Consider the following 24,826-nt stretch of genomic DNA (forward strand, 5'->3'; position numbering starts at 1 on the left):
TAATTATTTACTCTCCCTACAGTGTTATAAAATAATTGGATCCAGGGAAGAAGAGAGACTAACTTGGTACTCTGCGAGAAGAGCTTGTGTAGAACTTGGGGGAAATTTGGCCTCTATACACAGTGCTCAAGTACAAGGTATGATTTCTCAACCTTTGGTGTTAGCTACAAAGCCAGTACATTTGAAGGGGCCATAATTGTTAGTTAAGACTGTAGCTGTGGCTGCTGTGGCCAAGTAAATTCTTTCTTGTGATTATTAAGTATGTGAGCACTCTGAAATTACATAAAACTATTTCAGACTTTTCAGACTGGATCAAAGCATTCAGGTCCTGTATGTACTGGTATGTACTGATGACATTGCCAGTCATGGGGAAATTGTGGAATAATCATGTAATGACTGTAAAGATGAATATTTGTGATCCTATTGCAAGATAAACCCACCACCACCTTTCTCATAGTTCCCCTTTTACAAGGTCAAAAGTATCTTCAGAAAACTATGCATTGGTCACCAGTACTCTCCGGGGTAAGGACAGAAAATGGTATTCCAAAATGCTCTTCTGACTGCTGTAATATTCAGTATCTCTTTTTAACCATTTCAACAAGCAATACCTATGTCACCTATCTTACCGGGTGATATAGTGGCACAGAGGAAGTCAGGGTTAGAATCTGAAACATTCTTGACAAATCTTTTTTTTTTTTTTTTTCTTCTTTTGCTGGGGAGGGAGTGGAGAAGGAAGTAATTGGATGAGGTTAGGTGCGAAGATCTGTAGCAACATACCAACAATCTTTGCATGACAACAAGATGGCAGTAACCATAATAGAAGATCTGGAGCTGAATTGCAAACTGAACATGAATATGGAAGAAACATATTGTCCATAGACATCCAAAACGTCTGCTCCCTCCTCATCCATCACCCTCCTGAAACCCTCAGACCTTTCCCAGTGCTTCTTTTCTGAAAAACTCATTCTTTGCTTCCACTAACTGGGATTTTGGCCATTGTAAAGCATTTGAACTGCCCTCAGAAATTCAAGTTTGACAGTGTACAAAATTTCCCTCAGAAATGACACTTACAGTTGATGCTACCTTTAGGAACACCAATTAATTCTTCCTAACTCTCTTCTAACCCAAATTTCTATAATATTTTCTAGAGCTCTATGAGTAATGTTTTTATTGTAAAAACTGTTTCTTTTATATTTTTTAATATAATGAAACTACTCCAGTTAAAATACTCATTATAAAATTTATTTTCTTTCAGCATTCCTCACTTTCCATCTAAAGGATGTCACTGATGAGACTTGGATAGGATTAAATGATGAGCGTTCATACATTTGGACAGATGGGAGCCCTTATGATTATGCATGTTGGGCAAGAGGATTCCCTTTGCATAAATACAATAGAATTGGCACAAAGGTATGAGACAATACAGGTAAACAGAAAATAAAATCAATACATGCATAACTTAAATAGTATCCTCAAATTTAATTGAACCAATCTGAGTTCTATCTAAGCCAGGATGCCGTATCTTCTGCTTAAAGCAGAAAACTTAAGATTATGATGGTGATCAAGATTTTAAAGCTTTACCCAGAGATTAATAGTCCTGTTAAGTGTCTGTAGTTATCTTCATTCCTTTGCAGAAGTTTATATGTGCAGTAAAGGATTTCTGTACTATATTACAGCTAGTATTGCTAAACCTATTAGATTTTACTGAAAATAATCAGTGTTGTTGTTTCTTATTTCACCTTATTATTCTCCTTGTACAATGTGAAGCCAAATTAAAAATTCAGTAAATTAAGTATGGATTAACATAAACTATAATAAAAATATCTTTTCTGCACTCAAAAGATTTGAAAAACTGACAACAGTTCTTATAGTAATCCGCCAAGGAAAGTATTCTTACTTAAGATGTAAACTAAGATACATTTCTTTTCCAAGTGATATGTTAAACAAAAAGAAAAAAACAAAACAAACAAAAAGAAAAAAACAAAACAAACAAACAAAAAACTTATGAACATGGCCTCCTTAGAACTTTTTATTTGCTAGATTTTTTTTTTATTTATTATTATTATTTTTTTTTTACTTTATCAGCTATAACTTTTGTATTTTTTCCCCTAGGTTGACTGTATTGCAATGACAATGAGATCTGTAGATGAAGCAGGGAAGTGGGAAAACACAGACTGCCATCATAACAAAAGCTATATTTGCCACATGGACAGCAGTAAGTTCTATTTTTCATACTCTTTGTTGGAAGACTGGTACTGAACAATATAAGCACACAAGTCTCCTGCTACAGTTGCCAGCTTGTTTCTACAGAAACTGAGGTGAAGTCAGCAAGATTCCTTTCCTTTCCAGATATGAAGCCTGCTCTGGAATAACGATTACAGAAATGTTTATGTTTTATAGCCCCTCCCCTTAGAGCTTTCAAGGGAGCTGAATGCACCCACTTTGCAGACCACAGATTCACATACAGGCCGGTTGTCTGCATGTAGTGGACTCTTGGGAGGTAGGATCCATCTGATCCTGAGGGAAGTTCCCAACACAAGTTAGAGGATCTGTGCCTTCAAAATCCTGTTTCTCTCTGTTCACAAAAGGAGTCTAGCTTTCTGAGACCTAATTAACAGGCTCAGATATGGATATCTGAATAAGGTTATTTTTGCAAAGGCAAATACAATGCATGGAGACAAATGTGTCAGTAACATCCACCATAGGTATCTCAGTTGACTGTTTAATTCATAAGCAGAAGTGCTCAGCCTTCATCAACCCTTCCTCTCATCAAAACCCTTTACATACTCCCTTGGAGGGGTTAATTAAAGTCAGTTAGACTGGCTATTGTGCTCACCAATCTCTTGCAATGATTTTATATCACAAGACTAAGGATCAGAAGGACAAAAGTTTTAATTGTCATCATATATCCTCAGGGTGGGAGACATATTCAAAGAACAGCTACACTGCAGATTCTGCAGGAAGAGATACAGGAACTACTGAGTAGTGAGCCAAGTTCTGCAGCTAAAAATACAAGGGGAAGCCACAGCTGGGCCAGATGCTACAAGGCTGTACCCCATGCAGTGGAAGAAAGTTGCACAAGGGCATCCCTAGTGAGAACAATTTAGGGCGTTGTCAGCACTGTATGAACACAAATGCCCTTTTACTGTCCTCTGCATCATCTCTTCTACTTCCACATGTACTGTTTAAGGTGCAACTACAATTTCTTTTTTTCACTGTATCCCACAGTGAAAGAAGAAAGGGAGTAACAAACTGTTCTTAGAATGAAATTCTAATAATTCTAATCTTTTTGAAACTCAAAGGGTGTAGAGATCCTGCTCCATGCTTCTACTTGGGAGGAATTTCACTTGCAGTGCAGTAGGAGAATCTAGAGAGAACTGGATAGAGAATAGCTTTGTGACTCATATTCATGCCTTTTCAAAGAATCATTAAGATTGGGAAAGATGACTAAGATCTCCTAGTCCAATCCTTATCTGATGGGAGTGTGTGTCTGCAGACACAGTTGGTTGTCCTCTGCCTCTCCCTAAGCCCTGGGTGTGCTATGTAAATTATAATTATAAACCATTCTATGTTACTTTTATTAAATATTTCCTGCATTTTAAATGATAAATGGTTTTATTCAATTTTTGTACTTCAATACAAAATAACAAAATATCAAAATATCCATCTACTACACTATGTTTATCCATTACTGAGAAGTTATGCTGCTTTTTAGGCAGCTAGGAGCTATAAGTATTTTCTCTTCCTCCTTTCAAATCTTTCTGCAGAGCCTGAACTATTCCATTCCACATCTGCTCCAGATTCTGACTTCTTCCATTATGGTAACAGTAGCTATTTAATCATTCCTTCTAAAATGAGTTGGGAAGAAGCAAGAAAAGCCTGCAGGGAGAAATCTTCGGAGCTTGCCAGCATTTCAGATTATTACTGTAATAAGCTCCTTCTGCTCCAGGCAACACAATATGGTGAGCCCCTATGGATTGGACTCAACAGTAATATGGTAAGATTAATAAGTTGATGATTGGTGTGGTAAAATGCTGTTATTTGGTTATACTGTTAATAAAGGAGGAAGATCTGTAGTGTGAATAGGTTTGGAGGCCTAGAACTCCAAGGTGTACAAAACTCGCTTCAGCTTAATTCATCTTTAAAACATTAAACTTCTCATTAATGGAGAGGGATGGGAGTCTGACAACATTTATCTCTTTACTAACTGTATGGCAATCTTGGATATACGCACATGTAAACCACCTGGTAAACTTTTAGATGACCGTTTTCAGGAGAGATTAATACTGCTCGAAGGGACCGACAAAGTCATTAATGCTAGCACTTTGTGATCATTCACAGCTGCATTTTTATCACTAATTTTAGATCAGAAGGTTTCAAAGGGGCACCATATCTCTGAACACCTTCCTTGTTCTATGCACAAAAAACATAAAATTAAGAGCAGTAAAATACATACAAACAAATAATAAACTGCATCCAAAAAAGTGAATAAGATGATCCAGGTCAATCACTGTCTAGAGGAACTCTAGAATGAGCATTAGCTCTGAAACTGAGTGCCAAAATAACTTTTAGCTTCTCAGACAAATAGGGCATTACTCAATTCACTCACATTATCAACATGCTTTTATTGCATCTTTATTTGAGGTAAGTAAGCTGCATTGATGTTGAAAATTAGTTCTCTCATGAATAATAATTTTCTTTACTTGTCATAGCTTTCATTGATTGTAATTCCACATGACATATAACTGAGTAAAACATCTGAATCACAGTATCCCTAGGGAGATCTTGCAATTGATGCTGTGTTACTATAACATTTCTGATTATATGATGCAGTAGCACTAACAGAAGGTCACAATATCTGAGACAATTTAAGCTGTTGCTTGAAAAATATACATTTTATGGCCTCTAACCATGCTAGACACTACCTCAGAATGTCTATGTGATTGGTATGTGACCGTGTTACTGAGCTTGACACAGATCTCTACACTTGCAGAACACCACAGGAGGCCTCAATCCAAAACAAATGCTGGTGTTTAAGTACACTTAATATCAAAGCTGGGTGATAAAGTAATCATAGAAACATGCATTAGAAAGCTGTTAATAATTATGAATTTGAATTATGAATTATGAATTTTGAATTCTCACCAGCCATCTATAAAGGATCTAACTTTGCTCTTGCAGAGTGAAGCTCTAAGGTTCTTCCTGTTCTCCAGGCAGTGACCTTGCCCAAATTGTGCTGAGCTCAGGAGGAGCTTGTGTATTTGGCTTAAAGGCTTCTGCTCCCTTAAAGGCTTCTGCTTCCTTGTGTTTATCTTTCACTCCTAAGAAACTTCTAGTTTTCTCAGATTTTCATGGTGTTAGTTGCAGTTTACTCCTCAAAGCTGCACTTGAGCTGAGTCCTTGTCTGACACCTACCTTCATATCCCTGATTCCTCCTGATAGTTCTGTGGGCTTTGAGTTCCTCGTGGTCACCTTGCTCTTTTGTGCTGACCTGCCTCCTCACATCATCCAACAAGGGACTGTCACCAAGAGAACCTTGGAAGCACCATCTAGCCTTCAAAACACTTTCACGGGCTGTTTCAGCATTGAAGGCATTCTGCTGTGTCTTAAATTTGTGCTGCTGTGTTCTGACTTGGTTAATATTCTAGTAGCGCAAGTCCAGATATACTGAATTCTACATCTTGCTGCAAAATTGTGCACTTGTGTGGAAATCTGCTTATCTTCAATAGAAGATGAGGGTGTGGAAAATCTATATTAAAAAGTGTGTTTCAATTCCAGGGTTATGGGTTCTTTAGATGGAGTGATAAAAAGAAGGTTGATTTTTCTAATTGGCACTATGGAGAACCAGAAGAGAAAATAGCGTGTGTCTTCCTAGAGCTCAGTGGGAAATGGAAAACAGCACCTTGTAATGAAAAGCATTTTTCTGTCTGCAAAAAATCTGAGGGTAAGTTTGATTTTTAAAACAGAAACTTTCCTGGATCTGCCTTGACTAACCTACACGTTTCTAAGTATACTTTAAGGAATAATACCTTTGTTTTGCAAGAATAGCATTTTATTTTAATGACCTTGTCATTCACCAGTAGAATGCAGCAAATTAAAATGCTTCAGTCATACTGTGGGACAGGACCAAAATTTTTGCTTTCTCACTTGTCCTAGATCATGTGCTGTTAGCTCTAATGCAGTGTTAATGGAAATTGAGGTTTTTTTGAGCTGTTTTTCTGTAGTGTAGCTATAATTTCTTCTCTATACCATGCTCTGAAATTTGTCTTCAAGTATTTTCAACTTTCTTTTAAATTAAAAAATGTATGTATTAACTGACAATGTCACAGTTTCACTCTACAATGTCATTGCTTGGGGGAAAATGAGGGGTAGCTACGCAAATATTCAACAAGTTTCAGATCATTCCATGCTTTGTTTGCTGTAAAACTCATTAAGTATCATCTCAAGGAAAATATTAGAGATTTCAGTTGTAACTTACAGTTTAGTAGGAATCTCATTTAAATTCAGATTGTTATTTGAATCTTTTTAGAGCTTGGGGGTTTTCTACTGTGTTTTTGTTTGTTTGTTTTGTTTTTTAATATGCTTTTTATTGTATCTCTTATTTGTATGAAGCTGACAACCATAACGAGTAACTGAAACTGTAAAAAGCCCTGAACATACAGCTATCCTTTGGGCAGTACCAGTTTAATTTAGCTGGTAACGCTGAAGATCACAGGTGTGCTGTTCAGCTGGGACTGAGCAGTTATGCTCCTTGTTGTCACTCTCAGTATAGTTGCTGGGAATTCTAGCAGCATGTACCAAAGTACATTGTCACTGCTTTTAGGAAATACTTTTTTAATCTTCATTTTATATCCAAAGAACTGCAATATCTAATCAATGAAAGCATCCATACTATTTTATTTCTTTTAGATATAGTTCCATCTGATCCTCCACAGGATATTGGAAGATGTCCTCAGTCAGGTCACATCACTTGGATTCCTTTCCGAAGTCACTGCTATTACTTTAATGTCAATGAGATGAGCTGGGTTCAGTCCGCGACTCAATGCATTCGGTCAGGTAGTAATTGCTTTTAATTCAAAGTTGGGATCTCAATCTTGACGTTAAAAAAATCTGTATATTTTAAAACAAAGACATTAATATTTCATGGTTCACCATTGATGCTGTTTACTTATCACTAATGTTGAAATTAAGATGATGAGTTGCCTTTGTTTTATAAGGTTATTTATTTTTCTTACCAGCTGTGCTTATTCCTGACTCTGGTTTTTTAGTTCATCAACAAAGTTTCCATTTTTAGTGAGATGTAAAAATGGACTAACTTATCTCTATCCCTATCTATACTTTCCTGTATCTCTCCTATGCACGAGTAGAAGCAAATACTATAATAGCAATAACTTACAAGATGTGATGTGTGGTTTGAAGGAGTTGCAAGCTCTGCTTGAGAGCCCTCATTTCACAGATGGGCTATCTGGCAGTATGTAGAGCCAGGTGAGAGAAAATGCCTCCCTTCCTCCTTTAGGAGGAGTGTGGACCTGACCAAGACCATGACCTGCTGCTTGGCTGTATGCCACCTGCAGTGCTTTGTACCCAGATACTTCATCCTTGCTTCAGGAGGCTGTGAAGAAAGGGAAGCACTGTTCTGCCTAAAATAACAGGTCCTTTAGTTTCACATCCCAATAGACCCTCTTAGCTCTCTTCTCCTCCACTTATAGTTTGCCTCCACTGCCAGAAAAATTAATCTTGTAGTTTGAATCACAGATTTGTTTGCTGAGCACTTTTACCAGTCTGTCAAATCTATTAAGAATAAATGATCACCCATAATATCTATGAAAAGTATTATCCAAATACTCAAAAAGGATTATGTTGGTTTTTTGCTCGATGTTTCAAAATCATCATCCTTACATCCTCACCCCTCATGCTTTTCACGTCTTTCATTCCAGGAAACATCACTGACAGTCTGTGCTGTTCACCTGTGCTACTTCCTGGTTTCCACTTTAACCCTTCCATACTTCCTGCCATCTGGGAGGGGAATTATTATTCATCTTGTCCTATATCTGAGTTTCTAATTTTGGCTGACTCCTAGGTTAAGGAATACCCCCAACTGTCTTCTGTTTGTTTTCTTATGTGTGATAGGTGGAATGCTGACTTCTGTAGAAGACTTGACTGAATCCAACTTCCTGGCAGAACATGCAGACTCATACACAAGCAAGACAAGTGGCTTTTGGATAGGATTATACAGAAATATAAATGGTAACTCTTCTATTTTCTACACATAGTCATAAATAGGATTTGTTAAATGCATGGAAATTTGATTTAGGTATATTGTTGCTTCTGAGGAACTAATTCTAGTTAACGAATCATTAAAGACAAAAAAAAAAAAAGATTTAAAAATTAGTGTAAGTTTGTTCTTTCAAACAACATCTATAACAGTCTGTAGGAAAAAAATAAATAAATGTTTGTTTGGGTCCAGTGAAGGGTCTTGGCTATTGCCTAGATCTATCAGAGGGTATGTGCCTTCCTGCCAGCACAGCCCTGCCTATCCTGGTAGAAGGAATATTCCCACCTGCTTTCTTTGTGCTCTGACTGAGAATGTTCTCCAGACCCCAGCCTGCTCCTGACTGGGCAGCATCTGCACTGTGGGTGTCTGGCCAGAGCTCTGTCAGGATTCACTGTATGGAGAAAATTAAATAACTATACTGAAAAGCAGTTACATTGTTTTTAAGGAGAGAATAAGATAAAATGCATTATAAAGTAGCCAGAAAGTGATGAAAGTGGTATTACTTTATTAGGCTGAGTAAATTAATCAATGGAGGAAAACAAATATTCGTGAAGATCTTTGATGTGTAATGCTTGTTATTGCTAAAACATTTGCAACACCAGGGCAGCTGGTATGGCAAGACAACAGTGCATTGGACTTTGTCAACTGGGATGAAGCAGAGCCCTTGGAAGAGCAGAGTGAAAATGAGTACTGTGTGCAGCTTTCTGCCTCCTCTGGGTCCTGGAATAGCATCCCTTGCTCCTCCGGGAAGGGGTTTATCTGTAAGACACCAAAGAGTAAGTAACTAATTCAATATATGCTTTTGATGTTTATGGTATTCTGTTAGTAGCAGTAGCACACAATATCTTTATCATAAAAAACTCACAAAAGGTCACATAAAATGACTTGTGGACTTATTGCTTGTTTTAACATTCAAAAAAAAAAAAAGTTACAAACACACAGAGGCCTCATCGTGTTTTACTGTATTATAACTTCAGATTTTCTCACATTCTGTAATGAATTTTCAATTCATAACTAAAGAGAATCAACTTTTTCCATAAAATCGTTACACTCTGTGATTTTGCTCCCCTCCAATATATATACACACACACACTTTCCTTCTAACGTCAATCCTTTTCTACGGAACAAGACTTGTATCAATAATTTGCTTTTCTTCCTCTTTCTGCACTGTTACACACTGTTCTAGCAACAGATAGATGAAGCAATTCCATTTCAATAATAACAAAACGGAAGCAGAATCCAGAGGATGTATAGTGACCTTTGAAAACAGTAGAACTGTTTTGGTTAGCATTTATTTTTTAATGTTGTGTTTCTGTGTAATTGGGCACCATCTGTTCTGGTCAGGAAGCAGAAGTATCAGAATACAGTGAGCCAAGAGCCATGTGGTATTTTTGACTTCAACTGTTAATTTCACTGGGGAGGGAAAAAAAAAAAAAAAAAAAAAAGAAAAGAGGAAAAAAAGGGAAAAAACAACAGTACTATTTCCTGCTCTGTTTCACAAACCCAGGGTTTGGAGAGTTTTTGAGGTTCTGCCCTTTCTCCTAGCAGGGCAGAGCTGCAGCTGGTGAGGAGGGCAGCTGTATGCACTGGTAGTGATGGCAGAGCATTCTCAGCAAATTCCTCTTTTTGTGGAGATTCCTTGTTTTCTTTGAGCAACTAGAGAAAAAGTCACTGCAGAAAGTTAATTCCTAGATACCAGCCATAGCATACACCACACACTCAGCACCTACACTTATTTTATTGGCTGGGTTTGTTAGCAAATGGCCCTTAAGAGCAGTGCCAAAACAATGCCAGCACATATCCCTGCCACCAGGCTCTCCAGCAGAATGGTTTATCAGAACAAACAAACATTCCACTACAGAGAGCTCAGCATCCTTTCAAGAGATGATTTAACAGATGCTTTTTTCCTGCTTGCCAACAGCCCAGAGCTCAATGTGTACAGTGCTTGGCTCCTCATGCCTGTGGCGCTGAGCACCACCCCGCTTCTGCTGCCACCCAGCACTCCTGGCTGTGCTGGCATGTGGGACATCTCTTTCTTATGGTGCCCTCTTAGCACAGCTGGGAACAACTGCACAGGAAAGACTGAGCCTATAAATGTGGCTGCAGACGTAAATGGGTTGCGATATGTCAGAATGCGCTGGGTCTCATAGGATCTGCATGCTGTCAAGGAGAGTTGTCAGATGTCCTGATCAAATGATCAAGCTGTTTCTGGCCTGCTGGCATGTGGACCTAGTAAAGAGGACAAGATGGATCAACCAAAGGAGAGCCTGCCTGACAGTCAGAAGGTACCTTGAAAAAGAGGCAAGAAGGTGGATTAAAATGTAAAACATTGTATTTTCATTACAATGAACATCAGGTTAAGATCATTCACACACTATCACCTTCATTAATTTAGCAAACATGCTTCTAGGAAAAGCAGAGAAGTAACTTAGATGGGCAGGCTACTGGATCTTTTGCTGCACATGGAACTGTTCAGATGGAAATGTGCTTTTGACTAAGCACCTGTCTTTTTGTTTGACAGCTGTTCCTGCAGTTGCAAATGTGAAAGGTAGGCTTTGTTTTTCCTTCCCAATAGTTCCAAAGAGATGTGAAAATAAATACTTGCTTTTTAATGAATGGGCACTTATAATTTACTTGACTTCTATATATTTATTTGTGTGGGCATAATTTGCTGTTGCCATTGAATTCACTACCAGCTTACTTAGCAGTACCTGAGAGACATACAGAATCTTAGGAAAAGTAAATGCTTATGTAAAATGATTTTCTTCTGTTTACTCCTTCTTTTGCATGCTGAGGTAACTAACACAGTGATACTAAACTAGTTTTTTCTAATGTAATTTTTATCACGAGAAAGTATACAAGAGTATTTGCATCTTAATGACCACAGCCTCTTTACACAAGAGAGCAGTGGAAGAAGGCTGGGGATGTTGAGGTTCTTTCCCTTTCTTCAGAAGCTTGTGTTCCTGATTAACACCACAGTAACTAAGAGGAAAATTAGACCCGTGTTTTTTTTAGAAGTTTACATATTTATTTATGGATATAAGTACTACTACTACTTGCTTTATATTTATTTCCAGGTGGCCAAAAGCACAGTGATCAGAGAACTGTTTGGATACTCCTTATTCTGGTCCTCTTCATTTTAGTGGGTGTGGGCATCATGGTTTATTTCTTCTTCAAGATCAAAATACAGAGTGAGGCTGAACGAGCAGTGGGGCTGCGCAGCATGCTGCTGGAGTACAGCAATGCCCTGGCTGGAGGGGACGATGAAAATGAACCTGCCAGCAGCAAAGGAGGAAGTGAACACAGTGCTGTGCATTGTGAAAACACAGCTACTCTATAAATCCGAGCTTAAAAAGTAATCTACCTAGAACAAACAAATCTTAGTAAACCAATATATAATATGAACTAAAGCAGCAATCATTCTTTTGGTATGGGTTAAGTGCTATAGAACTATGCATCTTAAAGTGAGACACCTGTCCTTCATTCATGGCTTCAATTTACATTAGACATACTCTACAACTTTGAATATTTTGCATCAACTGTGAGACTTTAAAGGATCTGTCTATCTGTAAATAAAAATTCTATATCTTACATAATGGTACTTATGTGTTGAATTAGCATATGGAGATGTTATAAGATTGATTGAATGTCATTAACCTTGAGAGGCTAATAGGAAGAAACATGAAAACAAGGCATGTAACTAAGAAGAAATATAAATAAGCTATAAAACAAGTGATAAATAAAGCCGGTAGAATCTATTCCTGTTTTTATTTCACTTGGCAGCTCATTTTTGGATATTTTCTCTTATCATCCTCCAGCTCTCTGACTGAGCTGAAGACAGGACACTGTCCATGCTGCTCCTGAGAAAACACAGCCCAGCAAGGAGCAGAGCATAGAGCAGTGCCTTGGCAGTGTGCTGCTTTACAGGACTACTGTGCTGTTTGTTGTCTATAAATTCTGCATGTATGGTGAACTGCAAAATAAAATGAAAAGATCTCAAGGATTTCTAGAGAAAACAGACCCTTGAAAAGTTTGTGAGAACTATATAAGAGAGATCATTGGGAAGGAAAGATGCCCATGACATTGGACTCTTGGCTTGCAGATGTTGCTGTCAAACAAAAAAATATTGCAGAAGCTGGGAGTGAAGGGCATTCTGTGTTTGAGATATTTTTACTGAGTCCCCTTTGTATTTCACATTTTTTCACTTTGTATAAATTACAGCATGTAGCCCTGTTTATCTTTTTTTAATTACTGACACCAATTTCAGTCAAGTGCTGTTTGATGGGCAATGATATACCCTAGGCAAACAAAAAGAGTAAAGAAATAAATAAAAGCTCCATAAATGTAGTAAATAATGTCATAATAGCAGTCGTATTTTGACAGCTGATATTGGTAGCACACCTCTATATGCTATAAATGGTTTTATTCTCACACACTGACACTTAGTTTTGCAGAATCTATTGTGAATTTGTCTTAAAACTGTGAAAAACATAGGAATTATGTTGGCAATTTCTGCTTAATATTGTTCCTTCCAAATAAAGAAAGGTTTTTGTGGTTTTTATTCTTTCACCACGGCTAAATTTGATTTCATCTTAATAAAGGGTTACAGCTCATTTCTTTCAGTTTATTTATTTTTGTCTCACACTTGGTGCAAGAAATGAATTTTTAAGTGTTAAAACACATTATTTAATCTTTATGGATTAAATACTTTTGAAAGGGAGCTTTCAAACTGTTTCGTTGTTAAAATCACTGGTTAAAAGAAACATTTGTGAAGATTTGGTTAATTTGTATTCATATGAAATTATGGCACTGTATTTTCACCCATTTGTCACTGAAAATGAAGTTTCAGATGCAAAGTCCAAATTCTGTAATTATTTATATATTTCAAAAATATCACACGTGACGGGATATTTCCTTATTTAGCATCAAGTTTTCTCTTTCAACCCAAACTCTCCAAAGCTGAGAAGGACACAGCACCAATTGTTCCTTTAAGATTTATACTGCAGCAATTAATTTCAGCTCATCTCTTTGTGATTAAGAAGAAAGGAATGAAATACTTGACTTCTGCAATCTTAATTTTCTTCTCTTTTGTTACTACTGCTTTTCAGACACTTGGTGAGTCGTTGTCTTCTATTTCCTGCAAAAATAGATGCGAAAGTGGGAGTTTTTGTTCTCTTGCTCTTTTCTCAAGTTCTTAATGATTTTTTTTAATGCAGCTATCCTGTATTTTATTTTCATCCTAACTGGAGCGGATCTCAAAAGTTTGAGAAAGATGCAGTTAAAATGTTGGCTTGCTTTTAAAATGAAAGGAAGATCAGAATAGAGAAAAGTAGGGAGTGAGAAGTCAGGACAATGGGGGCAATAGCTGAAATTTAGCATGCTCCAGTATGCTCTGAAGTAGCTAGATGTAATAATTAAATGATTTAATCCAACTTACAGCTTTCAGTTTAAATGGGCAAGGAAAGAACTATGTCTTAGTTCTTAATTTAGATTTGAAGAAGTGAAACTTTCATAGATTACTACACTGGTACAAGTTACACTGGACCTTAGGAGATCTGGAGCATTAACTGCAGATATAACAAACAAACCAAAAAATTGTGAAAAGTTCATTAATCAGAATGTCTTAAGAAACTTTTCCCATTCTCTACTCAATACCGACTCCTACCTCATCTTAGCAATTTACTTTTTTGTTTGGGAGGTTATTTCATGGTCCCCCATGCAGTCACTGTGTTGGACAAATAGCAGAGAGGTGCTACATCTCTGTTCACTACAGGAATTACAGACATAAAGTACCGAAGGGCAAAGCCTTGCCCACCTGTCCTATAGTCCTAAGAGTCCTTGTAGATGAAATTTCTCTCTCTTGTGAACCAAAACTAGTGGGGTTATACACTACTTGACATTATGAAATCAGGCAGTTCTGTTTTGCAAAAGTGACATCAGTTGGGAGATCAGTGTAGAAACATCAACAGAACACATACCTTTTCTCACATGCTCCCCTTACTATTAGTTCATACATTAATTCTTATTATTTTGTTTTATCGACAATGAAATATTTTACATTAATTCTTATTATTTTGTTTTACAGACAATGGAATATTTTTAGTATACAATCAAGATAGTAAACTGTGCCTAATTGCTCAGAGTTCTCATACAGTCTCAATAGCTGCTTGCAATAAAAACAGTGAATTACAGAAATTCAGATGGGTATCTGACCACCAGATGATGAGCATGGCGTTTGCACAGTGTCTGGGAGTGAGCTACAAGAAAGAGCAGGCTAAAATTTCTTTGTATCCCTGCAACAAAGAAAGTGAATTCCAAAAATGGGACTGCAGAAACTCAACCCTGGTAATCCATGGAGAGAACTTATTTCTCAGTACTGGTAAAAGAAAAAAAGATAATGTTTTTCTGGACTCAGGACCAGGAACAATGAACAAATGGAAGATATATGGGACCACGGATGACCTGTGTTCTCAAGGCCATGAAGGTAAAGCTTGAAGATTAATCCTGATAGTGTTGTCTGCTCATTTGCCGTCATAGGTATGGCTCTTTTGTTTCTGCTCCTCATAGTCTAACAGCAGCTGCTCCCCTAGAAGCAATGGAGGACTGGAAGACGATCAGTTCACACAAGTTACATTCCTCCATTCTGAGACACAATGGTGCTTGGCTTCAGACAGATTATAGTATATGTGCAAAAAATTGCAGACTTTCAAAACAAATGAGGATCTAGCCTTTTTTTTTTAATTATTAGCTTTAAATTAAGCACTTTATTTAATTGACTGGTAGTAAAATACTGCTTTAGCTAGTTGTTTTGTTTTTTTTTTACTAATATTAGTAAAATATTATTAAGAATTTTGGATAAAAGGCAAAAAATCTTTTAAGATTAATACTCCAATAGCAAACGTAAACAAACAAACAAACAATCCCTTACACACTACCACTTTGTTCCTCCGCGAGATTTCAGATTGTTAAAAACCACAACAAACAATTAAATACGTGACTAAATTATAAAGTATAGCAGGAAATTAACAAACTTGAAAAAAAAATAAAAGCTATTTTCAGAAAATTACTTTATGTGACAAAAACGGTTCCTGTTTATAGTACAAAACTGTGGTATTTCCACTTGTTTCAGCTGGTGATTTCATGAGACAATGGTAAACTGCAACATCTATGCAGAGCTTTTGTGGAAGACTGCTGGTGACAGTAGCTCCCCAGTTTTACTAACATAACATGTGAAATACTTTCTCTGCAAAACTTTTGGGGAGTAGAGATAAATAGACGTTCTCATACCAGTGCTGTCATTTCTGTTTTATCCCTGTAGATCTATTTACGCTACTAGGAAACTCCCACGGAGCTCCATGCACCTTCCCTTTCCAGCTGAGTGGGAAGTGGTACGCAGGGTGCACAGATGCCGGCCGGTTGGATGGCTTGCTCTGGTGTGCGACAACCCCCAGCTTTGACACGGACCGCTTGTATGGGTTCTGTCCCACTGACAGTAAGTCCTAAATGCTGATGAAGGTGCTGTAATACAACACTGTTAGGCAAATACAACAATATTGGAATGATGTTACTAACGTGGAAGGGAAAACTGTAGTATTTGCATTATTTTACTAAGAAATATCTATACCATATAGTAATCTTTCTTACAGAAAAATAATAATACGTTCCTGAGGATCTACAGTCAAGCTGGAATTGCTGGGGTATGTCATTAAGTAGCTAGCACCTGGGAGAAGACCAGCAGGCTTTAAATGTGACTGTATTTGGTGAAAGCATCTGAAAATCGAGAAGCTATTCAGAGTCTAATTATCCCAATTTCATTGCTATTTGTAATATCAGTAGTATAACTATTTCCATCCACACATTCCTGTTCTGTATCACAAGGTTGATAAACAGTTCATGGGAAGAGACAGGATTTTTCTGCAAAGCAAAAAGGAAGAAACTGTCTTATAGATCTTACTAGAATGTCCATTGACAGCTTGTTCCTAACATACTTCCTAACTGATGACTTCTCTATGTTCTGCCTCGTGATCTACTGAAAGCCTTAGGTAGATGTACATGCATCTGACACTCCTCAGTTCTTATTTTGTAGTGATTTACCATAAACCCATATTTGCCATTTGATAGGTGGGAGAAATCTGATTCTTTTCATTATCAACTGCCAACCACCAACATGTTTTTCACTTACAGCACTGAAAACATTCTTACAGTACAAATGGGAATGCATGAAGAAGTTGGCATTATATTACTGGAGATTATAATCAGTACTTGGGTCTAGAATTAAAAAAGAATGTTCACAATAGTGGAAAACCAGCAAGAAACACAACTGAAAATAAAGAAAACATTTATTTTGGAGAATAGCTTATGAAAGCCATTTTTCTTGAGAAAAGGGAATGTTAATCTACAACTTATTACTGCATATCCAGGGAAAAGTGTTGCTAGCAGACAGCTTTCGGAAGACAATTTTAAGTTAAAATGACCCATGCAGTCTAGAAATAGATCATACATCTTTTTTGTTGTTGTTAATGGAATTAATGATGGTATAACTTAAGGAGAGAGTTTCCATAATTGGAAATATTTTCATTTCAGTCACATTTCAACCGATAATTCATTCAGATGTAGCTTATGAGCTGCTGAAAAAGTTTTTGGAGCAGATAGTGACCGAGCCACTTTTGCTGCTGTTTTTCTTGTTTGTTCTTTTAATTGGTTTCTTTAGCTTCCTTTATTTTATTTATTTATTTATATATTTAAACTGAAGGGTATTGGATTCGGCAGAAAAATTGAAATTAAAGAACCAAAGCTCACTTCTGTTAATGACAGTGGCAAACCCCCTTTTACTTAACAGATATCTCAATAACTCAAGGGAATTTTTTTTTTTTCTTTTTTTTTGGAATTGAGGCTTATTTACCCAAATTTTCCAATTTCATGGGAAATCTTGTAGTTAAATGCTATTATAGCATTTTGTAAGATGTCTTTAACAAACTGCAGTATTAAGTCTTCTTTCTTTTACACAGGCAGTGACAGTGACAAATTTTGGAGTACAGATCCCTTGACAGGAGCCTTCTACCAGATAAACTTCCAGTCGGCTCTCACTTGGCACCAAGCAAGGCAGAGCTGCAAGCAGCAGAACGCAGAGTTATGGAGTGCCACTGAGATACATGAACAGATGTCTCTAAGAGGTGAACAAACAAGCAGTAAAAACAGTGTCAAATAGTAAAAAGAGCGTTAAGGCTTCTTGACTGATTGCAAGCATTTTGGTGCTTTGATCACAGGACAATGAGTACATAATGTAATTTTAGTATCTGTATTGCCAGAGAAGTATCAGAATTACTGTAAATTATGGTTTTTAAAAGTGGAATTTACAAAAGCATGGAATTGCTATTTTAAATTATTTTTATTTATGATAATAAGTTAAGAGTTTTCAATTAGTTCAGCCAGACTTAGATCAAGATCAGAAAACTTTAATGTAGCAGCCTGAGAGAAGGGCCTTACAAAAGGATAGTTACTGCAGTAAGCAGTAAGAATATGGCTTTTGAGTTAAGAAATCAGTATTCTTCATGAAGACGTAATGAAATAGATTTTTTTAAAATAAAACACAAATTGTATACAAAACACTAGTGAAAAGCTAGACTGTTTTTTTATACACAGATTGTGTAGGAAGAAGGCCCTGTATTAATTGCACCAAACATAAATGAACTTGTAACATAAATATTAACAATTGCAATTAAATGGTTTATTTTTTAAAGATTACTGTTTACACATAACAGTAGAATAGCATTAAATTCAGATAAAGTAATATGCAAACCGGCCTTTTGCATGTCAGCTGCAGAATGGAATCTCTGAATGTATTACTTTTAAGCACAAATTCTGTACTAAACTTCAGAACTTCTAAGCATATATTTATTATCCTCCTCTAAAATTTGACACTGCAGAGCATTTCATAACAAACATCATTAGAATTCCAGTTCTTTTTGTTCTCTAGATCTGATTGACAGCAACAGATCACCTCTCTGGATTGGGTTGAACAGTCTGAATCTCCGCAGTGGGTGGCAGTGGAGCGGTGGTACTCCTTTCAGATACTTTAACTGGGCACCAGGTAGTAATCAGTCACTGTTATGTTTTTGTTTTGTTTTGTTTTGTTTTTCAATCCATTTTTGGAATTAATCTATCTTGACAGAATATTGAATATATATTAATTACAGTCCCTTCATATGTAGTGAAAGTCTAGGAAAGCACTAGCTGAATGGTACCTGTATGGGAACCATTAGACCATGGCCTGAACCAGTGATAGCGAACCTGATGAAGGGACATTGCCAGCCCTGGGAGCACAGGTGGAAGCAATTCACCCTGGTCCATCCCTCCCTAACCTCATTTAAGGACTGGCATCCCTTATTCAGAGATTGCTTTTGTTGGAGTGCTTGGTGGGTTCTGATCCTTGGAAAGGGGTAGGCAATTCTTTCTTTATTGCTGGGTTGTGATCTCTGTTTTTCTTGTGCAGTCCCGGATGGGTTTGAAGCAGCTATATCTGCAATTGCCTGTCCTTACAGTAACATATTAGGACTGCCTTCAAGGCAGCTGAAATCTGCATCTCCATCTCTCATAGGCTTATCAGACACTTAGCTTGAAAGGACCCAGAGGTCACTGAGCTCAGTCCTCAGCTTCTATACTTTTCCTCCTTTCTTCTCTTCTCTTTAAAATTTGAGAGAGACTGTAAATGGACTTCACAGCATTGGCAGTTCATCTTTGAAGATCCCCTAATGACTGTCATGGTAGTAGTGGAAGCAAATGCTGAATAAATATGCACATACTCCAATTTTGGCCCTCTCAAAGGGCCCTTGCATCTTCTAGTTTTGTCTGGCACAGCAGATGGGAGGAAAGCCCAGCATTAAGTTTAGTAGAGGGCCTTCTGCTTAGCTAGTGAAAAACTTCAAACCTTGCAGAGAAAGAAGAACAGTTGGCTCTCAAGCCAAGCATCCCACGCTTCTGGAGTTCTTATATTCTCTCTTTGCATCTATGGATTTCCTTATCTGAATATCTTTTCTTAAAAGATACCAACTTGCTGTATTTCTGCCAAAAAATTAGATCAGAATGTGAACTCTGATTTCATGAATGCATCTGAGGACTTTAAGCTCATTACCCTGTGATTCTGTTAACTGTGTCTTGACTTCAAACTGTACAAAGCGCAGTGTTTCATGGGCTGTGAAAGTGGAGGCTCTGATTTTCTATTATCTGTGTACAGCATCGCTACTGCAGCAGGTCAGGTATCACTACAGTCACAGTATGGCTTGCCCTGGGAGGGACTTCAAAGCCCTCCCAGTTCCAACCTCCTGCTGCGGGCAGGGCTGCCACCCATCAGATCAGGCTGCCCGGGGGCTGACCATCCTGGCCTTGAGCATCTCTGGGGATGGGGCGGGATGCTCACAGCTTTCTGGGCACCAGTGCCAGTGCCTCAGCACCCACTAAGTAAAAAATTGTCTTCATAATGTCTAAACTAAGTCACACCTATTTTAGTTTAAAACCACTCTCCCATGTGCTATCACTGTTAGACCATGTGAAGAGTCATTCCCTCTCCTGCTTGTAAGCTCCCTTCAAGTACTAGAAGGCTGCAATGAGATCTCCCCAGAGCCTTCTCCAAGGCCAGCTCACTCAACCTTTCTCATAGGAGAGGTACTCTAACCCTCTGATTATCTTCATAACCCCCTCTGGATCTGTTCCAAAAGCTCCACATCTTTCTTGTTCTCGGTGCCCCAGGCCTGGACATAGTAGTCCAGATGGGGCTTTATAGGGGCAGAGCAGAGGGGGACGATCACCTCCCTCACCCAGAATCTTCTGTCCACTGTATACTGGCTGCACAAGAACATCAGTTGTGCTGTAGCGGGTTGTAAGCAGTACATTTATTAACAGATATATGATGACACCTTTGAACAGGCTGATAAAACAGTTGGAGTGGAAGGAGAGGACTTGCTGCAACTTTTCCATTAGTATGGAATATACAGTCTCTTCTGTGCAAGTTGACCACTGTCACAAAACTCAAAGGACTTGCTTATTTTTGAGGCTCTAATTCTGCAAAAAAAAAATTGCAGAAAATATGAATTGTGCAACAAGCATCAAAAGAAATGTTTTGATAGGTTCTTTTAAATGGCATTTCCCTATCTGTGGTAGAAAAATAGTTGTAGCAATGAAATCATGTGCCCATAATTGATACATGAAAAGTCTGAAAGTAAATTGTTCTTTCAGCTGTTGGTGTAAAAACTGTGATACATAAAAGTAATTTGTTTTCTATTTTATGAAGGAAGCCCTTCTCCTGAACCTGAGAAACTCTGTGCAGTACTAAATCCCAGAAGAGATGCTAAATGGGAAAACCGGCCATGTGAGCAGAAAGTTGGCTATATCTGTAAAAAGGAAAACTCCACGCTGGGTTCTTCCAGTCTTCCATTAGGTATGTCAAGCAACTAAAAAGCTTTTGATAATGGTACGATTGTCTCACTGGGATGAAATTTTACAGCTACTTAAAAAGAAAAAGAAAAAAAAGGTATTTTCATTTGTTTTTCTGTTTTGTTGAGTAGAACAATGTAAAAAATGTTTTATATCTTATTACATCATTTGCATAATTTAAAAATGTGAAATGCATTTTTCTTTGGAGAGGATGCAGAACCTGTTAAATGCCCAGAAGGATGGTTGCCCTACGCCGGTCACTGTTATATGATTCATAGAGAGCCCAGGGCATGGAAAGATGCCTTAATTTCCTGCAATGAGAGCAATGGCAATCTGGCCAGTATCCACAACACTGAAGAGCATGACTTCATACTGTCTCAGCTTGGTTACAGTGAGTATTTCTATGGGATGATGTTTGGGAGAAATGGAAAACTGCATCATAAATTTTACAAAATTTCTTATTTGTTTTAAATGAATAGTTACAGGGAAACTCATGGATACAGAGCTAAGAAAAAAACCCAATCTACAATAACAAACCCACAGAAACAGGAGGAATCTTTAGCGCTTTCATTTTTCATGGTTTTCATTTTGACTTGCATTTGTTTTTCACGGCATGAAAACACTTGAAGGAAATAACAGCACTAGTTTATGCAGTATTTGAGCTGATTATCTGCCTCAGACACAGTGTAGCTACAGATAGCTTTATCATTAAAAGCCCATTATACTCCAAGGAATCTCATTTCCTGCTGGTATTTCACTTTTTAGCTTCTTGGAAGAAGAATGTGCATTAGGTCTTAAAATAAATTCCACTGTTTTTTAATCTAGATGAACTCATATTTCAGCTCATCTCCATAAAATCTCTCTCCTATAAGACTGTCACGATCATACAGGTGGATTTCTGTTTTTAGAAGCCACGGATGAGCTCTGGATTGGCATGAATGACTTCAGCACTCAGATGTATTTTGAGTGGAGTGATGAGACTCCTGTGACATATACCAAATGGTTGCCCGGAGAACCAACCCATGCAGTCAATGGGCAAGAAGACTGTGTTGTCATGGCAGGGGAGGTAAAATCATCGCACCTGTACTGCTTGATTTTTATTTCTTGCGGGTGGACATTAGATGCTAAGCAAAACGTCCTGACGGTAACATTTAACATAACCTCAGATTTAAGCATTCATTTGAAATTCATTCAAATAACACAGGTTCTTATTTTCCTATTGAAGCAATACTGTAAAAAAATAATGAATAACATTTGCAAAGAAAATTGATCCTGCCTGGCTGTGTTTAACTTCTCAAACTGCTTGTAGGATGGATATTGGGCAGACAGTACCTGTGATAGGAAATTAGGTTACATCTGCAGAAGAGAGCCACTACAGGGAGTTTCAGGAACAGTGAAGACTGATCCTGCCTGTACAAAGGTAAGACTAAAACAGAAGCAAAATCTGCCTAATAAAATTCCATTCTCTCCACATGCTCCACTTGAAACTGAAATTCCTTTTTTCCCTTAACAAGTGTGATTGTAAATCAAGGGTTACAATTTTCACTACACTGCCTTATTTTTAACAAAGTTATTTTGATTTTTTTACTGTTAATGAATCAACCCCGTTTTCTGCCAAAACTGCCCATGAAGAAGTAACGTCACTATTGTGGCTCTGTGCATACTTCTTATACTGTTCTACCATCTGTGGTTATCAAAGACATAACAGAGACTGGGAAACATTTCTGGACATGATGCAAATCACATTAATGAAGCCAAATCAACACTGTCAATTTACTTTTATGAACTGATCTTAATTTTAGGACATGTTTTCATCCAACTGCTTTTGTACTCTTTTATTTTTCCAGTTTACTACTGCTCAATATTTAGTAACATTTCCCATCACCCTGCACAGGAAAGAGCTGATGTTCATTGCTGGAACAAGGCAGATGCCAAATACTGAGCACAGACATATATTTTTTAAACCTTTCTCAGGTGCAGCAAGCATAACTTGAGCTAGTAAAAAAGAGGAAATCAGAGTTCAGCTGTAATTTTGAATATTTTATCTTTCAGCAGTTTTTCTACTGCCTCTTCAGTCAGACTTTTTTAGGTGAACCGTTGAGTTAAATCAATTAATTAGTTTAGTATTACAGTTCTTTTAGCCAAGAACGAAAGGAATTTTGAGTCAGTGTCTCACTACGGAAGACTATTCTCTTTAATTCTCAGGAAGGAATATTTTGTTCATCTGCTTCTGAATACTTATTCTCTGCCTCTGACTTTCCCATGAGTTAAAAATAATGATTTATTAGTTGACAAAGAGAGGGATTTATATGTATTAAATCTCTCTGCATGCTCACTAAGCTTAATTATGAACAGCTTATTGAGTTTCAAATGACATATTGTTGCATTATTTTATATTAAAATATATAGATTTAAGAGTGTACATTAAGAATCAGGCACTAAAGCATACACATTTTCTGCAAGTGTATTATTACATGTTTTTCTTTACAGGGCTGGACAAGACATGGTTCTTACTGCTATCTAGTCGGACATGCACCCCTAACATTTTCAGAATCAATGAAAACCTGTGAAAGAATTGGGGGCTATTTAGCAACTATACAAGACAGGTATGAAAGATTCTAAAAGCTATACTTTTGATGGAATAATCATGGCATTTTATAAAATAGCTGAGAACATTTTGGAGAAAAAAAAAAAAAAAAAAAAAAAAAGTGAAACCAGAAGAGAAGAATGTCTATCTTGGAGCAAAGAACTCAATAAATATAGTGTGTCTTTTCTAATGAAATATATGTTATGATTTCATTTTTTCCAGTATTCTGGAAGAAAAGACCACAGTTGTTTCTGTTCCACAAAGAGCAGCTTTTCAGTGTAGCTCAGCCTCCAATGCTTTTGCATCTAGTACCTCTGATATTCAGTCCACTGAGATATTTCCTTTACAGATTAAACCTAAAGGAGACTTTATTCTTTCCAGTCTTGTGCAGTTTAGGATGCTCAGAAACTGCTAAGGCAAAACTAGGTTTAATCTCCATCTAAGTCATCTCATTTCAGGTATGAGCAAGCCTACCTGACCAGCTTCGTTGGTCTGAGCTCTGAGAAGTGCTTCTGGATTGGTCTCTCCAACACAGAAGAGCAAGAGATCTTCAAGTGGGGGACTGGTGAAGGTGTTTTCTACACAAACTGGAACTCAGCAATGCCTGGTACTCCTTTGCATAAGCGGTCTCTGTAGTTTGTGTTTTAAAGCTGGATCTTAAAAGCCCCATGCTAAGGAAGAGATATGTACAGCAATTCTTATGTTTTCAAATGCAGCATAGGAAACACTGTCATGGTTAGGCATTCAGTTACACTTTTGCATCCCTGTTCCCAAGATGTCATGCTGTAAGTTTTTGCAAGTTATGGAATGGATCTTCTAGTTTTTCTTTTCCCTTACCCCATACACCAGTACCTTGCTGTGCTTCCTTCTCTCAGCATCTATGAACACTCAGGCACTGTCATCACAGTGGCCTTCTTCAGCATGTTTCATCTCACAGAGTGAGAAACATAAAGCAAAAGAGACTTATAGTATGCGTATGCCTTTTCTCTTCACATTGGCTTTTTAGCAAAGAGATGTAGGCAGTTCAGACATTCACTGAGACCCCAGATCATAGTCTGGTCTTGACAGTATCTGTTCCTCATAGATCAACCCTTACTATAACCCTGCAATATTTTCTGTCTGTTAGGCTGCACTTAGCTATCTCTGGCCTTCAGGGTACTGAAACTAACTGCAAGTAGCCATGCTTTAAGGTTTTCGTCAGAGGAGATTATCACAGGGCTTTCTTCCTGGTATTCCAGACATCTGTCTGACTTAGTCCAGCAAATGAAAACATTTCAGTAGTTGATTCAACAGACAGTCATAAATTACAGTAATATCATCAGAAATATGCTCCAGCTGGTGTCATTTCCAGCTATGGGATTACTTCTGGGCTCCCCAGGGCTGTTTCTTGGTGACAGGAGTTTAGTCTGCTATGGCAGGGCCTGGAGGCAGCTGGAGCTCAGTGGTGCTCTGCCAGTACCTCTGCGTAAGCACTTCCAGCACCACAGGGTTGGCTTCCTTGTTGTTTCCTTTTAATCATTGCAGCTAGTTCTATT

The 24,826-nt window shown here is 37.6% G+C and overlaps 2 protein-coding genes across 3 annotated transcripts in view; both read left to right on the forward strand.

Annotated features, from left to right (window-relative positions):
* LOC107309035 (macrophage mannose receptor 1-like) overlaps positions 1-12,888 on the forward strand; it is a 31,961-nt gene extending 19,073 nt beyond the window's left edge. Inside the window, exons 19-28 of the mRNA XM_015853448.3 lie at positions 23-137; positions 1,256-1,410; positions 2,113-2,215; positions 3,768-3,997; positions 5,779-5,944; positions 6,910-7,056; positions 8,131-8,247; positions 8,878-9,051; positions 10,797-10,823; positions 11,353-12,888. Of these exons, the coding sequence (XP_015708934.2) occupies positions 23-137; positions 1,256-1,410; positions 2,113-2,215; positions 3,768-3,997; positions 5,779-5,944; positions 6,910-7,056; positions 8,131-8,247; positions 8,878-9,051; positions 10,797-10,823; positions 11,353-11,615 (1,497 nt within the window). The 3' untranslated portion in view covers positions 11,616-12,888. The remainder of the gene's footprint in view (positions 1-22; positions 138-1,255; positions 1,411-2,112; positions 2,216-3,767; positions 3,998-5,778; positions 5,945-6,909; positions 7,057-8,130; positions 8,248-8,877; positions 9,052-10,796; positions 10,824-11,352) is intronic.
* Positions 12,889-13,214: 326 nt separating this feature from the next.
* Positions 13,215-24,826, forward strand: part of LOC107309033 (macrophage mannose receptor 1-like) — a 32,807-nt gene continuing 21,195 nt past the window's right edge. For both annotated transcript variants that reach the window (XM_015853442.3, XM_085538662.1), the window contains exons 1-11: positions 13,215-13,390; positions 14,361-14,759; positions 15,594-15,767; positions 17,284-17,448; positions 18,252-18,365; positions 20,562-20,708; positions 20,913-21,095; positions 21,613-21,770; positions 22,014-22,124; positions 23,195-23,310; positions 23,750-23,898. In XM_015853442.3, coding sequence (XP_015708928.2) covers positions 13,324-13,390; positions 14,361-14,759; positions 15,594-15,767; positions 17,284-17,448; positions 18,252-18,365; positions 20,562-20,708; positions 20,913-21,095; positions 21,613-21,770; positions 22,014-22,124; positions 23,195-23,310; positions 23,750-23,898 — 1,783 coding nt within the window. In that variant the 5' untranslated portion in view covers positions 13,215-13,323. The remainder of the gene's footprint in view (positions 13,391-14,360; positions 14,760-15,593; positions 15,768-17,283; positions 17,449-18,251; positions 18,366-20,561; positions 20,709-20,912; positions 21,096-21,612; positions 21,771-22,013; positions 22,125-23,194; positions 23,311-23,749; positions 23,899-24,826) is intronic.

The sequence above is a fragment of the Coturnix japonica genome, chromosome 2 (genome assembly GCF_054131305.1).
Source record: "Coturnix japonica strain WE chromosome 2, WE-NBRP24, whole genome shotgun sequence".
NCBI lineage: Eukaryota > Metazoa > Chordata > Aves > Galliformes > Phasianidae > Coturnix > Coturnix japonica.